Source organism: Equus quagga, chromosome 9, assembly GCF_021613505.1.
Source record: "Equus quagga isolate Etosha38 chromosome 9, UCLA_HA_Equagga_1.0, whole genome shotgun sequence".
NCBI classification, from domain to species: domain Eukaryota; kingdom Metazoa; phylum Chordata; class Mammalia; order Perissodactyla; family Equidae; genus Equus; species Equus quagga.
In genome coordinates this window covers 53,097,719-53,116,746 of record NC_060275.1, presented here as the reverse complement: position 1 = coordinate 53,116,746, position 19,028 = coordinate 53,097,719, and the positions used below count along the sequence as shown (strand labels likewise).

The following is a 19,028-nucleotide window of genomic DNA, read 5'->3' as shown; positions in this document are numbered from 1 at the left end:
GCCGCAGTGTGACTCACATCATTAACTTGGGCCCTTTTAGTTGTCTGGGACCGTCTGTCACCAGCAGAAAAGCCATGCATGTTGGGATCAGGATTCCCTCCTACTTACTTCCTCTTCTTTTCATTAAGTTGACAAATATTTATTGACAACCTATTATATGACAAGCACTGTGTAAGGTGCTTGGGATGAAGAGTTGACTTAGACACGAAAATGCCATCGAGCATTGAGAGGCACGGTCCTTTTCATTCCCTCACCACACCAAGCCCACCTGGTGCTCCTGTCCCCTCTGCCAGCATTGCTGCAGGGACACTGCTGTCCTTGGGGCTGACCCTCACCCATCGAGGACCAGCTCAGAGGGACGGGAGGTCTATGGAGAAAGCGCTCCCCTGGCCAGGGCTGAGGAGGGGCAGTGTCCGTTTCTCCAGTTTGTTTGTCCAATAATGCAAATAGGGAAGGGGAGATAGAGAAGAACTAGGGGGGCCGTCTAACTGGCGGGGGAGAAAAAATGACACCATTTTCCCACCAAAGGAGGAAAACGCAGTCCTCCCTAAAAAAAGCAGGGGAAGAAGGAAGCCTAGTGCCTCTTCATCCTGTAAAGCAGCTCCCTTAACACAGGACTGCTTTGTTTTCTTTGAGTTCTCAGGGGTAAGAGGCCATCTGACACCCATACACCACAACCAGGATTTGTGTTGTGAATGACTATACACTCGAAAGTTCGAGGTACTTTTACATAAACTATGTCGCCTGACCTTCGTCTATGACATGTTATTCCCACAGCACATCTGAGGACAGGCAGGGCCAGAGATGTCAAGCTCTGTGTTCAGGGTTACTTAGCTACTCAGGACAGATAAACCCGGGGAACAAGGGATGGGCAGTCACAATCTAGTCATGGAGCTGGGACTGGAATCCAGGTCCTCTCCTGTTGACATGAATGGATCTCAGAGGACACTGTTCTCAAACTTTCTACTCCCCGGAATCTCAGAGTTTTGGAGATCTCCTGATTCTACATGAATAAGTAAAAGAGGCCCATGCTTGTTCTTTCTTCAGAAGCAGAAAGCCTTTCTGGCTGGAAGGGTGGAAGTGCTGGGGGGATGAATGGTGGGTAGGCCTCCCACCCTCAGTTTTCTCAATCCCCCTACACCACCACCAACCCCTAGCTGGTCAGGACAGAATGGTGCAGCAGCCTTCCCACCTCTGTGTGGGATCTCTCTGCCCTGCTCCCCTCCTAGGCCCTGATGGACCTCACTGTACCCTCATACATGGCCCCAAGTCCATCCCATCCATCTGCTCTCAGCAAGAACCCAGGCCCTGGACTCGCTTTCCTTATTTAAGGCTACCCATGATATCACCCATGGATTTACTGGCAGGACCCTCTACTGAGCTGTAAGAGAGTTTACGCTATACTAGGACTAGCTTCATTGAGACCCTTCTAGGGTTGTCTGCTCCATAACTGCAAGACTTTAGGACGAAGCACCCTCTCCCTGAACCCGACTCATTGACTTCTGCCCACCAACTTCTGTTGGCTCTTCTCTATCATCAGCTCTCCTGGGCTCTGGGTCCTTATTTCCATCTCATCATTGGATGGTCCATTTTCTCTGGGATGTCCTGCCAGTACCTCCAACCTGGCAGGTCTAAAACTGACCTTATCATCTCTTCGTTGTTATGATGTCTTTCCATCATCCCTTATCCCACCACATCATCATAACTGGCTCTCCCTTTCTGCTGCTCATCATGACCCTAGTGTGGGTGTCCTCTCTCTCTCCCCTCCCCCTACTCTGTCTTTTTGGTAGATTTTTATGGTAATCTCTTAACTGCTCTTCCTACCTCTGAGTTCTCTCCATTACCCCACTCTGTATCTTTCCCACATTTGTCTTCCTTACACACACCTCTGATCTCCACTTGTTCCAGAGTATTCAGCCCCTACTTGATCATCTGGTATCAAGGCTTTTGTGAGCAGGCGTCACATGTGTTTATTCCATCCTTCTCTGCACTTCTGCACATCTCTTCTCTTAGAATTTCCTCTGCCTGAATCCATCTGGAAAATTCCTATTCACTCACCATGTAATCCTCCCAGGTCACTCCAGATGGAAGTTTTTCCTCCTTCTCTATTCTTTTAGTCCTTGTTTGTTCTTCGGGGACACTTCCTCATCTAGCAGCCAGCAGTGTCTGGCACATAGTCATTGTTCAGCGAGTGTTTACCAGATCAATGTGCATCAAGGGTCAAAAGGCCCAGAGAGCTAATGCTAACATTTTGGGCCCCAGGAGACACCAGAAAGGAGAGATTTTTTCGGGAATGGTGAACTGCCTGGTGTCCCTCAGTTTAGTCTAAGAAGTATAGCTCCACTCAATCTATATGTCAATTGACCCTGGCTCCCACTATGGAATGATCATGGGGAGATGTCTTTTTTAAGAAATGATCCAGCGGTCTCTTCATCTGCAATCTGAGGTTTTTCTCTGTTTAACCTGAGGAGGTTCATTGAATAGTCCAGCCTATTTAGCAAAGATAGGGAAGGTGGATGTTCACTGCCAGATTCACCTTTTAAAAAGGTATATTAGTTCCTTTGTGTAGTTGAGAAATAGTGTCCTAGAGATTAATAGCGTGGAAGGTGGCATGTACATTCCCCATAATGGATGTAGCATTATGGAAAATTCTAGTGGAACAACACTGACAATAGGCCAAAGCATATATACAAATTCTAATTTATTTGGAGTAACAGCAAAAATGAAAGTAGCTTTTCTTCTCAACTATTTCTGTTTTCTGTTCTATGTTTAGCCTTAAGAAATCCAAATAATGAAGAAGGTCTGTTGGGAAATTCAAGCGGTTTAAAAATTCTTTATCCTTATTCTCTCTACAAATTTCACCAATAATTAGTGTTTCTCAATCACTCACATCTGGGTGCTATACTTGTAAGTGTATGAGTTTACCTGTGCCCATGAAATAGGGACTGTTCAGGGGCTTGTCACCCTGTTCTGACACACCGATGTGGCAGGAGTTGTATTTCTTCCAGAACACCTTTCTCTGGTTTCTGACAACTCCAAAGACACACAACTCTCTTCCTCCCTTGACATGAATCCAAGACGCCCCTTACCCAGGGTGACAGCTTTTCATTAATCTTATTTCTTTCTGGTGTTGGGTAGTTCATGGTGTTCAGCTGTTGCCCTCTGAACTGAGGTGGTTCTTGAATGTCCCCACTCACTCCACATAAGCTGTGGCTTATTTTAAGAATAGCGTGAAGCATGGATCCCGCAGTCAGCACAAAATACCAGCAGATGCTAATTTAGAGATCTTGTGAAGGAAGGGAATAGATATTGGGAGAATATACAAGTTTTTGCCTTTGACAAAGGTCTAACATCCTACTTATGATGGATTTCCCAGCTGGATTAGCACAAAAACCGAATTTTTCATACGAAGTACTAAATCCATCACAAATAGGTTATCTGTCTCTCTCTCACCAATACTCAATAAGGTTGAGTATTGGTGGCTGTGGACACACTCCTGGTAAGCACACTGTTAATGCTGTCTTCATCCACAGCTGCCCTGGCCTTGGGGAAACCATCACTGAGCTGGAGCAGGAAACCAGCGCTCTGCCTTCAGATGCTGGGCTCTGTGAAAATGTACTCTGTGTGTCCCATACATAAAGAGAGTCATATAATGTACTTTGCTCATTAAGACCTAGAAATTTGCTGTTTATTTCTTTTTAAAAATCACTGAGAAAGAGAGGTAAAACCATTTAAAAGTCAGCACTAGACCCCCTAAAAAAGTTGATTATTAATGCCAGGGGTGTATCTTCCTCTAGGACCCAGGACACTAGTATCACTTATTAGCATCTGGATGATCCCAGGCTTTTAGGTCTTACTTGAATCTTTTATTGGGCAGCTGTTGAAGTGAAAGTAAAGTGAAATAAAATATAAGCCACCTTTTGTGCCTTAAAACCAAAAACACTGAGATATATGACGTGGGAGTTTTTGTGAGCTTGTGCAGTTACAACTTGAATTCAGGATCAAGAAAATGGCTACACTACATGTGGAAGTACATGTGATGTCCCAAACAGAAGCAAATTTGAGATTTGCTTTCAGTGCCAAGTGGGTGGCTGCCTGGCTCAGCATTCTGAAATGCCCGGGATACCCATGTTGCTGGTAAAGCCATCACAAGCTCCAGAAATGCCCAAATATGACTGAGACCCAAGCACTGAGCAGTCTCTGTTTGCACTGCCAGCAAAGCCCCCTCCCTGTGTTCCCCAGACTCCAGAGCTGGGAGCCGTGAACACCCGAATTCTCTAAACAAGGAGTTCAAAGAGGACAGAAGATTTGAAATCTCTGTGCCCTTTCTGCTTTGGCAACTACACTGCAGGCCTTCAGAAGGGCCCAGCCCCAGGTCCCACCCCTGAGATAAGGTTCCAATTTGTTTTCCAACAAAACAGGAAGTAGAGAAACCACTTTAATTCTTACTGCCATCCAAAATCTTGAAGACTTCATTTTAGAACCACTAGTGGTAAGGTTGGAGGATAGAGAAAAAGAGTAAAATAATCTGATGCATTTTTCTTCTCATTTAAAAATCTACTTTGAATGCAACTGAATTAAACATTTATTAAACACCTACAATATGAAAAAGTTATTCTGCTTCACTGAAGTGAATATAGAATGTACAAATTAAAAGGAAATTTAATCGATATTATATAGCAATTGTTTTGAAGAATAATTTGATTCTTGACTTGACTCCTGACTGTTTAAGACAGTCAGACTTCTAGGAAGCCACGAAAGCTCCTTGTCCACAGAGGAGGGTATATTTAAACCACTGTTTCTCACCAACTGCCCATAGTCTGCTTCTATACCTTTGAACATGAGCTCTCAAGGATCCCTAGATAGCAGTCTTGTTTGGGGAAGTGTACCACGAGGGAGTACGGTAGGCAATGAGAGAAACTGAAGCCTCCTGCCTGATCCACTTTGCTTTGTCCCCTGCCCCTTCAGCTTTCCTATGCATCTTTCAAGGTCCAGCTCAAATGTTAGTTCCTTGATGAAGCCTAAACCAATTGTTCTCTTGAAAATAAACTCTCCTGCATTTCAACCTCCCTGAATATATCATCTGTTCTCTTGAATCATCATAGGGCAGCAGGGTGCCATTGGAGGCACGGGTTTGAGAACTAGACAGACCGAAGGTTAGCACTGTCTGCCATTTACTAGCTGCTTCATCTCAGATAAGTTACTCAGGCTCTCTCTGTGCCTCAGTTCCCTCCCCTGAAAATGGGGAATGCTGGTAATTCCTATCTCAAAGAGATGTAATAATGAAAACAGACAATTTATCCAAGTGCTCAGCAGCATGATTGGCATATCGCAGACACTCAATAAATGTGGATTACAAAATGAGTGAAAAGGGGCCAGCCTGGTGGCGCAGTGGTTAAGTGTGCCTGTTCCGCTTTGGTGGCCCAGGGTTCACCGGTTCAGTGTGGATATGGCACCGCTTGGCACGCCACACTGTGGTAAGCATCCCACATATAAAGTAGAGGAAGATGGGCACGGATGTTAGCTCAGGGCCAGTCTTCCTCAGCAAAAAGAGAAGGATTGGCAGCAGATGTTAGCTCAGGGCTAATCTTCCTCAAAAAAAAAAATTAGTGAAAGCTGTTGACAGCACCTGAGTCTGACTCTTCTCCAGGGCTGAGCACCAGGAAGCCAGCAGGAAGTACTTTTGGACCCAAATCAACCTTAACCCCATCTGTACAATTTTATTCCTTGTGCACATGAGGCTGTTGTTTTCCTGGGTGCAATGTACTGGGTGGGGCTACAGCAGAAGGGAAACCTTGGATGGGAACTGAACTTACTCACACCTGGGTATGACTATTAGCTAACTCCCGCCGGGCACTGCATTAAGCGCTTTACATTATCTCATTAAGTTCTCATAACCTCTAAAAGGTAGACACAGACGAGGAAACTGAGGCACAGAGAGGATGAGGAACTTGGTACTTGTATCCAGGTCTGTCCCTGTCAGATTCCAGAGCGCTTGTTCTTCCTTACTAAATCTTACGTCTCTCTCAGAAGAGCGGATGAAGGGAACTCTGATCCTACTGGGAGGATGCAACTGACATTCTCCGTAGCTTGCGGAAGACCTCAGGATGTGAGGTGAATTCCTACCCAAGAGTGTGTGTTATGAGGTATGAAGTCCTCTGTGTCCATAATTAGGATAAAAATCTTTGTTATTTGTAACAACAAAAAAAATAAGGCTTTCATAACTAGGTTTTTTAGTTTATGGATGTAGAGATAATTGTCAGGATTCAACATGTTTTAATATCTGTTTCCACATTGTCATCTAGCTTCAGTGCAATCAGTCAGCTTCAGCTTTCACTTCTTCATTAGGCAATTGTCTTAGGTGGTTGAACTGTACAGGCAGCATCAGGGTTCATTAAGTGTGAGTCACCAAGAATTTCCCAGAAAGCATTAGAGTATTTTGAATCTTGCAGAGGCAAGCCCAACATAAGCCAATGTTAATCCCGTCCTGCTCCATCTTGCTTTATCCCATCCTTCCCTTATCCTCAGGGATGGGAGTTGCATGTAGAGAAAGAGGAAAGGCACTAGAGAAGAAGCATGGAAGGAAACGCTTGCATTGGGAAACGGAGTTCTTCCCTCAGTCCCTTGTGCTCTTGGAATAGCTAGTGGGCATTCCTGTTCTGGAGGAAGTTGAATAGGTTGAATAGACAGGGGGCAACTTGGTTGACTTGAGAAATTTCTCAGGTCAACATATAGAAAGTGCAGGTAATGACAAGACCAAGGATAGATTTAATATGGGAAGGCATATGTGAAAAGGAAAATAGCATTCAGAAACCAAGGTCTGAGGCATCTCAGAAACACTGAGTCAGAAACCTCATTCTAATAGACATCTTCCACTTAACAGGCCACTCTTTCTGTACCTCCCCAGTCCGTACCACCATCCACTGGTTGCTCAAGCTAAAAATTTAGGAGACATCCTGTTCCTCTCTTTCCCTCACTCCTCACAGCCCATCCATCCATCAACCTTGTCCAGCCACACACACCAGCCCCTGACCCTGTGTTCAATTTCTGTCCATTCCCCATCCCCCACCCCTACAACACAGAGGTACCACTTGGCTGCTTCTTTGGGCTTGGGATACTGCGGGTAGGGAATTCAAGGGTCCTGGGCACCAAACATGGTCAAGAACGGGTTGGCATGGGCTCTGAATACTCAGCCCGTTGAGCCTGTGGATTCCTCGCCTTGGTGGGGCATGGCTGGAGGAGGCCAGTCAGGACGTTTCACAGCAGGGCCCTCCTGTGCAGAGAAGGGCAGGGCTGCCCTTGAGTCTACCTCCAAGACTCCTCCTGAATGAAGAGACCCACTTCTATCATCTCCACCGCTACCATCCCATTCTAAGTCACCTATAACTGGTCCATAGCCTCTCACTGGACCCTTGCCTCCACACCCACTCTCCCGAAACCTATTTTCCTCCCAGCGCCAGCATTTATATTTTAAAAATATAAATCAGGTCATGTCACCACCTTGCTTAAAACCTCCCCCTCACACTGAGAATGAAATCCCAACTTCTTGCCCTCACAGACTCCTTCAGCAGCAACTGGGGACAGGGAAGAGGGACATCAGTTTCAGTTAGTATTGATGGGGTTAACAGCCTGGGCTTTGGTCCCACACAGCCTGGCCTCAGATCCTGTTTAGCTACTTGTCATTTCTGTAAGTTTGAGGAAGTTCCTTAGACTTCTCTAAGCCTTAGTTTCCTCATCTATAGACTGGTGATGATCCTGTAAGTGCCTATCTTACAGAGCTGTTGGCAAGACTCACTGGGATGGTTCGGGAAAAGCACTCAGTCAACTCACAGTCAATGTTAGCTGATAAAAATAATCAGTATGATGGAAACATTAAAGCCATTGTTTGATCTTCAACTATAAGTGTTCCATACACTTCCTTAGCTGATACGCCATGCTGTCTATAAACTAAGGATGTCAGAAGTTTCCTTACAGAAAATAAGCTAACAATTAAACTAATGGAATAGTAAAACTATGAAATTTATAGATAGAAAATATCCAGAATACCATGATAGGATTGTCTAAGATACTATAATTGCAAGAGAAATTTAGAAAGCTCTCATTTTATTAGATTGCACATCTGCTAAGATCTGCCCTCATTCTGAATTTAGGTCGAGAAAGGATAGGAAAAAAAGTAAATTAAGCACTGAAGAGCTTTCTCATCATCTGCAAGCCCATCCCTTATTCGGAGGATGACTCACACCTACAGTGTCCCTGACTCCCAACTCTTCAGTCCCTCTCGAGTTTGGGCACTCATATTGCTAAGGGAAGCCATTATATTTTCAGGCAACACCAATTTTTCTAAGAAACATCATATAAAACCAAAATTTATCTTCCTTTAATGAACACCCACTTGTCTCAGTTTCACCCTCTGGACATCCTCAGATATCATTTAAAATCTCTTCCACATGATAGCCTTGTAAATAGTTGTAGATGGCTGCCCTGTTCCCCCACTAAGCAGTCTCTCCTGTAGGTTAAATTTTCCGGATCCTTCAATCCTTCCTCACAGCACATGGTTTCTATACTCCATCATCCTGGTCATATTCTTTTGACCATGCTGGTCTGTGAATGTCCCTCTTGAAAGAGACTCCCTAAAGTACACACTATTCTCCAGGGGTTGTCTTGCCATACTGAATGGAGCAAGATTATCACCTCCCTCATTTTGGATACCATGTTTTTATTGATATAGTCAAAAATCACATTAGATTCCCTGGTAGACACATTTACTTGCTTACAGTCAACTAAAACTACCATGCTTTTCATGCATACTTTCTTTAAGCCACGCCTTCCCATCAAATTTGTCTGTTTGATCTTTTCCATCTACAAGCAAGATTTTACATGTATTTCCTATCTATTTCCTTTTGTTGGCATCTCTTTACTCTTCCAGCCTCTCAAGATCATTTTGGATTATGATTCCATCATCCGCTAGCTAGTATATACAGTTTCATGTCACACAAGTATTGGATTATTTCCAATAGGTCATTCATATCTTCATGCTAGTCACCGACAAAGCTGTTGAACAGGGCCCTGCCAATGCCATCCAGACCTGCCTCTAGGCTCATGGGGGCACATGAACTATTACTCTTAGTACTCGGTCATTCAACCAATGTGGCGGACACACCCTAGGTCACCCCCAATGACTCATGCCCTGTGTAATCCCTTCCCCTTGAGTGTGGAACCTGTGTCTTGTTTCTAACCAATAGAATATGGTGACGGTGATGGGATGTCACTCCCTTGAGTAGGTGACATTATATAAGACTTCACCTTTGCAGACTGGAGTGAAAGAGACTCCCTTGCTGGCTTTGAAGAAGTTGCAATGCTGTGAGATAGTCACATGGCAAGGGACTGTAGATGGCCTCTAGGAGCTGAGAGCAGTCTCCGGCTGACAGCCAAACAGAAAACAGGAACCTCAATCTTACAGTTGTAAGGAGATCAATTCTGCCAGGAACCTGAGGGAGGTGGACATGGACTTTCCCCACTTGAGCCTCTGATGAATCCTCAGCCCCTCAATGAGACTGCAGCCTGGTGAGACCCTGAGCAGAGGACCCACCTAAGCCATGCCCAGACTCCTGGCCCACAGAAACTGTGAGATAAGAAATGGGTGTTGTCTTAATCTGCTGATTTTGTAGTAATTTGTTATGCAGCACAGAAAACTAATACAACCAATAAATCCATCAAACTGTGCTATAATCCAGCATCTATTTCTCCATCCTGTTCTAAAGGGTATCAGTGCCAAATGCCCTAGTAAAATCCAGATATGCTATTTTTCATTCTCCTAGTGTAAAAAATCTAATAACTCTGTTAATGTGATGATATAAGATTAAGTTCACCTGCTTTCTTCTTAGTGCATTCATTCTGATGATTGCTGCTTTCCTAAAAGCTCACATATTATCCTTTTAATAATCTCTTCTCAGGCTTGAAGACAAATTCCTCATTTTACATAATTTGTAGAATCCACCTTTATCCCCTTTTTGAAAACCAGGATTGCTTTGCTTGGAGCCAGTCTCCTGATGCTCTAAAATTCTCTCGATTGTAAGCTATCTGAGGGCAAAGACCATCTGGTCTTCTTTGTATACTCCATTCAGAGTACTCAGCGCAGCATCTTCCACATAGTACTTTCAACTTAAAACCTGTGAAAATAGTTGCTAACTGGAACATACTATTAATATATAGTTGCTGCAAATCTTCAAAAGTAGACTTAATCTGAGCCAAGAACATTCACTTTATGTGGATGACCTGGAAGGGAGTAAAACTCAGATTTTGTATGCAAGTTATGTTGCTTCCTTTCTCTGCGGCCTTACAGTTACTGTGATGGCCAGCCATCCATCTGCTCATAACACTGGAAACAGGGATCTCTTAATGGTAACTCTGTGACCTAGAAGAATTAGTCTTGCTTTCAAAGGAGTCAATTTATAGTGGCATTGAAGTAGCTAGACACTGAGAAAATCCAAATTAACCAATCTTTCATTCAACAAATATTTAATGGAGTGTCTTTGAGCACTGTCCATAAAGTCTTAGTTATACCTCTCTTCAAGATGTGGAGCTTAATTCCCCTCCCCCTTGAGTGTGGGCTGGACTTAGTGACTTATTTCCAAAGAACAGAATATGGTGGATGTGATGGTATGTGACTTCTGAGTTTAGGTCATAGAAGGCATTGTAGCTTTCTTCTTGCTTTTTTTCTTGGATCGCTTGCTCTGGAGGCAGCCAGCTGCCATGTTGTAAGGATACTTGAGCAATTTCACATGGTGAGGAACTGAGGCCTCCTGCCAACTGGTGTGTAAATGACCTATCTTGGAAGCAGATCGTCAGCGCCAGTTAAGGCTTCAGATGGCTGCAGCCCTGGCCAATATCTTGACTACAACCTCATCAGAGATACTGAGCCAGAACCGCCCAACTAAGCTACTCCTGAATTCCTAATCCATAGAAACTATGAGATAATAAATGTTTATTGTTTTAAATTGCCAAGTTTTAGGGTAATTTGTTATACAGCAATCTATAACTAATACAATATAAATTCATAATTTTCACTTACCTTGTAGTATCGTAAAGTTCTTGATAAGCTGACCATGCTTTGAGTCCACCAGCTTCATTTCTTCCATAATCACTGATAAGTTGGCTACTTCAGTGTCTAACCTCGACCTCATCATATCTTGTTGCATCCTGAGAGAAACAGAATCCAAGCGGATGTTGGCCAGTGTATTATTCAAGGAGGTCAGATCGTCCGTGTGTTTGGTCAGCGTATCCGTGCAAGTGGTCCTGACTTCATTAAGATTGCTGGTCAGTGTCCGAAGGTGGTGAGCTGTGTAACTGATGTTGCTGATGATGTTCACAATATCCGTCTCAAAGAGCTGGAAGCGTTCTTCCAGCTGGCTGAACTTGATGGCCATTCTGTTCTCCGCATCCCTGTGTACATCCTGCAGGTCTTTCAGGTTCTGCTCGTTGGCTTGTGAGGCCGTGGTGATGTTGTCCATCTGACCTGTGAATGAGCTGAGCTGGCTGTTCATATCCTCCAGGGTGTCGTTGTTGGCTTTGGCCAAGGCAGAGTTATTGGCAGCCAACGTCTGCAGGCTCTGCACTTTCTCCTTCAGCCAATCAGTGTCCTTCTTGGCTTGAAGGAAAACCTGCTGTAGATTTTGGAAGTCGTTCTTGATTCGCTGGATGGCCTGGCTCGTGTCATCCACAGACCGCTGCAGGTTAGTGATGAGGTTCCTCTGCTGCACCTGGGTCAGGTTCAGGTTGTTGAGGTTCATAATGACCACGTTGTGAGAATACATTTGGCTCTGCAGATTGCCCTGCAGCACGCTGGTATCTTGTTGCAGATTTGTGACGTAGCCATTGTACGCCTGCAGGGTTTTGTTCACAGTGGTGATGAGGAAAGTGTTATTCTCCAGAGTTTCTTTCAGTTGACTCTGCCTGTCCACCAGTACATCCCCACTCGCCTGCAACTTCTCCAGCGTATCTTTGTTCCTGCTGGTCTTCTCTGTGATCTCACGAAGTTGTTGTCGAAGATCCAGAATGTCTGATCGGAAGGTGGAGAGCTCTGAGTTGGTGCTTATAGCTTTCTTCCCAGTTTGGTCCCCTGGAATAAGGCATGTTTGTTACTTAGATTGGTGGTATGGACAAGTGTTCAGGTGAGGTCAAAGGTCCCAACGAGACTTAACTGGTATGCACTGTATTTCAGATATAAAATTTGTGGGATATGCAGACTGCTCTGCATTAGTAAAGTCCACATATCTATTAAAACTGGGTCCTGGGGAATTGGAAAGGATGCTGAGAATTAGGACCAACTAACTAGGGTCAATACTTTTCTTAAAGAAGGAGAATTTACCTGATTCTAGAGCACTGGGCAGGGTGTCAAAAAGGAAATAACCTACTGTTGATTAAATTCACCAAAATTTCTTTTCAAAAAATGAAAACAAAAATCAAAGGATAGAATAGGCTGGAATCTTTCATTTTTAAAATTAATCTCTACAATTCTTCTATGCAGTTTAAAATAATTCAAATAGGAATTTACTGAGCATTTTATAAAAGAGCTTTTAATAAAGAGTGTTTGCGGTTCTTTCTAATCAGGATAGGTCTTCAGATTTTATTTGGCACATAACAGTGTTTTGGGTGGGGAATTGAACTCCAAAATTGGTCCTTAACTTTAAAATTTAAAAATCTTCTAATTAAATCATGAAGAAAGATTCAATATACAATACAAAAGTTTATGTCCTTCTGAGTGAATATGGATTTACAGCAACATCATTCCAAAAAGCTGTGGTCATTTATACAAAGCAGAGTCAGAGGATTCAACTTTACGGCTACTCTCATTGCAGATTACCTAATTTTTTCAGGTCGCTTTCCACTGCTGTGAGCTTGTCGTCATAGGTTTGGCGAGATGTCTCCATGCCACCTGTGACATTGTCCATTTTCTCTACAACTGAGATGTGGAAATCAATGCATTAATAAACATACCTGCTCAAATTTTATTTTTCAGTTTGAACAAGAGATTCTTTCGTTAGAGAATAAAGGAAATAGACTGAAACAGAGTATGAATGAAATCAAATATGAGGAAAAAGCCATTCTTTTAGAAAAATAAATAACCTACTTGTCATAAAACCCAGTGGTAGTTTACTTGTAAATTAGAGAATTGTATGTTTTTAACTGTTCTCATGATTCGGTATTGCCTTTTAGAAACTGTTTGGCACTCATTTGTAAATTTTTATCTACTATGAAAGTCCTCAATCTGTATCATTTCCTATATTAATTTCCACAGATGGAAGCATAACACTGTGATCACTTACAAAATTTCATCACTCATCAGATTCCCTACCATTCCTGGCAGGTAGGACTCACTCACCTAGAAGGAGATTCCATGACAAATAACGCCTACCTCGAGTCTGTACACAGAGTCTCCGTAGAAGGGGTGCAAAGTCAAGAGTGTCTGCCCCTCTCTATCATGAGTTCCACCACTGAGGCCTGGAAATCTGCTTCTCCTTAGGGACAAGGGAACCTGTAGTTTATCAGTTCCCAGGAAGATGCCTCAGTGGGTTTCCAAACAATGATTTACCAAGAAGGCTTTTTTAAAAAAAATCATTTTCTTGATTATACATGAGAGGGAAAGTTAGTGATGTGGTATTAAATAAAAGCTTCTGTTCTTATTCGTTCTCAGAAGACAATAATTCTCTACGGTTGTGAGTTCAAGTTTGTTTTTCTAAAATGTCTAATAAGAGTGTATTTCTCCTGTGGGATCCAACCTCTAGCAGCTTGGGATTAGGTCTGACTGTCCTTCTTGGTATCAACAGCTTTTTTTTAAATAGTGGCTTTTTTTAAGCATGACTATGCTTTGCCTATTGTGAGCCAGTGGATCCAATTTATTGGATTCATCTAGTGTTCCTCCTACGCATGACTGTGTGAGGAGATTCTCCTGGCTCCAGCAGCAAGGAGAAGTACATGCCCACAGGTCTGCAGGACCAGAGTGAACCAGCTCCTCCGCTCCCGCACCATCCCTAGAGACCGCCTCGGCTCTCCCTCGGCTTCTACACTCTGGCCTTTATGAGATGTGAGCGATGCACCAAATGCTCTTTCTCACCTGAGCCTTCTCAGATGTTCTCCTTCCCACCTAGAATGTTCCTCCCTGGCCTCTTCACCAAGCTAAGCCCTACTTGCTGTTCAAGACCCAGCTCGTCACTTCCTGTGGGACACCTGTGCCTAAATGCGTCTTACCGAGCTCTCTCGGCAAGGAGTCCCCTCCCTATTGTGGGACTTCTTCACTGTGTTGTCGTGGCTTGGTGACTAGAAGATCTCTTAAGGCAGGGAAATTTGCCTTGAGTTTTATCTCCAGCTCTTGGCTCAGTGTGTGGCATTTAGTAGCTGTTCAACACATACTTATTATGCCATTTATTTAAATAAATGAGAACCTGCCTGCTGGCTGCCGAGGCCTGTGAAAAATTGGCCGAGCCAGAGGTCACGCAAACACACACACAAACCCACCAGCCCAGGGAAGGCTCGGCACCCGCAGCAAGTGTGACATTGAGCTGAATAATTATTGTTTTTAAAAAAATGACTCTGTAGCCACAGAGGTATAGTTACAGTAATCCGCACCTCAGGGTTGTTTGATAGGTACTCCTAAATCCTTGGGAACTCTGAAGAACAAGATGTTTCAGCTGCATTTCAGCAAAGCTACACTTTTAAAAAATAAAACACAGAATGTTTACAAGTTTAGGTTTGGTTTTGATTCTCAAATCAAAACACATGCCTCAGTCTGTCCTCAAACCACACGCAGTCCTCCCTTTTTCCTGGAAGCCAAAGAAACCTCTCACTATGCTGACAACCAGTCATTTTCTACCCTCTCTGATTTTTCTTCCATGTGTGTTTGAGAAAGAACAGAACTGTCGTCGATGGATAATTCAAGTTTGCACAGAGTAAAAGGAACAAATACATTCACTTTTTTTTTTTTTTTTTTCCTTTTAAAGATTTTTATTTTTCCCTTTTTCTCCCCAAAGCCCCCCGGTACATAGTTGTGTATTCTTCGTTGTGGGTTCTTATAGTTGTGGCATGTGTGACGCTGCCTCAGCGTGGTCTGATGAGCAGTGCCATGTCCGCGCCCAGGATTCGAACTAACGAAACACTGGGCCGCCTGCAGCGGAGCGCGCGAACTTAACCACTCGGCCACGGGGCCAGCCCCCAAATACATTCACTTTTAAAAAAAAACCTGTTAGGTTTCTCTTCGGTGCAGCAAGGAAACTATTTGCCTTGCCCACAAGTGCTAATGAACTAGTTACATGCACTGGGGCATGTGTGTCTGTGTTTAAAAAAAGGATCTTAGGGTGTCTGCCTCATGGCATAGCAGTTAAGTTGATGCACTCCGCTTCTGTGGCTCAGGGTTCAGTGGTTCGGACCCCAGGTGCAGACCTAGCACTGCTTCTCAAGCCATGCTGCGGCAGGTGTCCCACATATAAAGTAGAAGATGGGCACAGATGTTAGCTCAGGGCCAGTCTTCCTCTGCAAGAAAAGGAGGATTGGTGGTGGACGTTAGCTCAGGGCCAATCTTCCTCAAAACAAAACAGGATCTTGGTATAAAGCTGCAAACATTAGGGTTGAAAAGCTGGCAGCTTCTCACTGCATAAAAATACTAGACTGACAGAGATCCAGAACCAATACCTGCTGTCACAGCACACAGCATTTTCGTTGGTTTTTACTCTTATCAACACAAATTCTCAATCAGGAAAACACGGGCAGAGCTGTCCTCTCTCTCCTGAGAAACTCCCAGTCTCTAGATGTCGACTCAGTTTGTAGATGATTCTCACATGAGGAAAATGGACATGAGACACACAGGGTTACTAGCTGTCTGCTTCTTCAGGGGCTCCCCTTTATTGGAAACTGTTTCTTGACAGAGTTTTTCTTCAGAATATCAGTACTTCAGGTTACACCTGAAGATGTGTCCCTCTTCAAGTTCCCAAAGCCAACTCTCTGGGATAATCTGACAAGAACATCTCTTCTGTAAAAGCACTTTGGTATCATCCCTTAGCCTGGGCCACTAACCTCCTCCTCCCTTGTCTTGATCCCGCCCATCCTCTAAGGTCCACTCCAGCCCTCCCCCGACACTGTGCTAAGCCTTCCCTGATGGTTTGATTCCACACCACACCAACTGAGCCTTTATCTGAATAGCAATAGGAACAGCCTCTATTTATTGAGCGCCTACTCTTTGCAAGGTGCACTGCACCACACTGCAGTTAAACCTTACAACTCTTTAACAGATGAAGAAATTGAGGCTCAGAGATGTTCAGTAACTTGTCCAGAGTTGCAGAGTTTGGAAATAACTAAGTGGGATAGCAGGCCAGGAGCTCTAACTCCAAATCCATGCTTTCTCTGTAATTCCACATTGCCTTTCACTTAGCATTCCTTTTTCCTAAATCTAGTTGCCTCCAATAAAAATCCCTTGAAGTGAAGGATTGTGTCTTCTTTATCTTCTCTTTACAGGCATCATCCTCAGATGTTTACTAAGCATCTGCTACGTATATGGCACAGTGCTAGATACTGAGGACACAAGAGACACAGTTCACAGGCCCAGGCCTTGAAGACAGGGAACAAGAGCAGAGCACTGAGTTCCTATCCAGTGCTCACGAGTGTCTGTACCAGACTGATCATGGTCCTGAGGGGGGAACACAACCCCCCTGGTACCTGAGACTCCCCAGTAACACCCGTGATACTCCCAGGGAACGCAGTAAAGACCTCTCTACCTTGAACACTATTTCAGGTTTCATTACAGAAATGTGGAAGATCTGGTTATAGAATGTTACCCTGGATTCTAACAAGAGCTACACGGTGTGATCTGATGCACATCGGAAAACTTTCTCATCCAGTTGGAATCACTACTTTGGCCTCAAGGTAGACATTCTATGAGTAGGAATGTTGAGTCAGAGATTCTCACTGAGAAAGATTCAGATTTCTGCCTTTCTTCTTTGTTCTAACTACCTTAAGATAGATGCCTGCTGGGCAGGACAACTGGGTGGAATTTTCCTCTTCAGGGAATGTTCTGGAGGAAACATGATCCATTGAACTTAGGAGACGGCTTCTACCATGGAAGCTCTGTTGATGGATGATGAAAAATCCGGGGCGAGGGCTGGCCCGGTGGCATAGTGGTTAAGTCCCCACGCTCCGCTTTGGCGGCCGGTGTTCGCTGGTTCGGATCCCAGGCACAGACATGCGCACCACTTATCAAGCCATGCTGTGGCAGGTGTCCCACACATAGAGGAAGATGGGCACAGATGTTAGCTCAGGGCTAAACTTCCTCAGCAAAACAGAGGAGGATTAGTGGTGGATGTTAGCTCAGAGCAAATCTTCCTCAAAAAAAAAAAAAAGGCCCAGTGCAAAGGATGCATCACGCTGTAACCATCCAGGAACGTGCTTTCTGTAAAGTGGCTGACGTGCCTCCCAGTCACAGCCACTGTACAGACCTGTCTGGGTGACTCAGCAGTTCTCTGACTTGTTCAGCAAATTCTCTAGAGGGAACTTAAGTTTCATCCTAGCTTGTAGCTGTGTGAGTGACATAAAAGGAGAAGAAAAGGACAGTTTTGAGGAAAACAGTATGGAGTTGCCTTTGCTAACTCTGATAAATAAAGGAGTTTTTATTTTATTTCCCTTCAACTTCTCCTTCGGAGAAACATCGTTTCACTAAATAGTCCTTTTTTTCTTTCTTCCTTTTTTTTAATGGAGAGCTTCTCTAGACTGCAAAGGGAGACGTGTGAAGGGAGACTGGGTCTTGTCTTTCTGCCTCTTACAATGTTGGGTCACGAGAATCTCCTCAGCAAGAAAGAGGAATCATGTACAAGCAAGGAGAAAACACATCTGGAAAACAGCAACATTTCAGTTCACTGGGGCTGTGTTTGGAAACCAAAACTGCATGTTGTATTATCTTATTTTTGTCAGCAGAGGCCTGAGGGATGGGGGCCTTGAAGGGGGGAAAAGAGGGGCGAGAACGCCATTCGCCTGTATTTGTCTTGCTCCCTCAATCTCTTCTCCCCTCCTCCTGCTCAGTTACACCCACAGGGCGGGCCCAGCGGATCCTCAGGATGTTAGGTGTCCAGGTAGGGCTTTGAGGTGTGGCGATTGCGACGGGTCCCCGGGCCTCGATTTGACTGCCTTTCTAGAAGTCAGTCCTAATCTACAACTCATGCATCCATCCATCCATCCTCTCATCAAATTATGCAGTAAACTTTATTGGTACATATTAAGCACCATGAGGCTTGGGGCTAGCGGGAGATAGAACAAATGAATGATGGTCTCTTGCCTTCATGGAACTTAAAATTTGGGTGGTGAGACAGACAAGCCCACTGGCCATAATGAAACAGTGTGACAGAGGCTAAGAGTAAGCAAAGGTGCTAGGGAATAAATGGGGGGCCCCTAACTCGGCCTTCAGGGGCTTCTTGCAGGACACGTGTCTAAGTGAGCTATGAGGGGAAAGGAGGAGTCATTCAGGTAGCGAGCAGCGAAGAGGTGTTCCAGGCAAAGGGACCAGCACATGTAAAACATGTCAGAGCCGAGAAGGGCTTTCCATTGTCATAAAAATGGAGGAAATATCTGTACTTTAAAAACAATGAGCAAACAAACAAAACCCTCTCCTTTGGATCTTTCTGTATAATTCTGAAGGCATAAAGATCCTAGACCTTATTTCCTTCCAGAGGTAAAAATTACAAAATACCACACGGTGATACGCTCATCAAACCTTTCTCACCTCCCTTCCAGTAGTCAATGTTTACTTTCCTGTTATCACACAGTACTGAGCCAAAAGTTACTTATTAAATGGCTGTTGTGGGGCCGGCCCATAGCCAAGTGGTTAAGTTTGCAAGCTCTGCTTCGGCAGGCCAGGGTTTCACCAGTTCGCATCCTGGGTGTGGACATGGCACCACTCATCAGGCCATGCTGAGGCAGTGTCCCACATAGCACAACCAGAAGGACCTACAACTAGAATATACAACTATGTACTGGGGGGCTTTGGGGAGAAG

The 19,028-nt window shown here is 44.2% G+C and overlaps 1 protein-coding gene across 1 annotated transcript in view; it reads right to left on the bottom strand.

Annotated features, from left to right (window-relative positions):
* COLEC12 (collectin subfamily member 12) overlaps window positions 1-19,028 on the bottom strand; it is a 178,788-nt gene that overhangs the window by 23,773 nt on the left and 135,987 nt on the right. The window contains exons 4-5 of the mRNA XM_046672036.1: window positions 12,863-12,961; window positions 11,072-12,118 (exon numbers count right to left, since the gene is read on the bottom strand). Of these exons, the coding sequence (XP_046527992.1) occupies window positions 11,072-12,118; window positions 12,863-12,961 (1,146 nt within the window). The remainder of the gene's footprint in view (window positions 1-11,071; window positions 12,119-12,862; window positions 12,962-19,028) is intronic.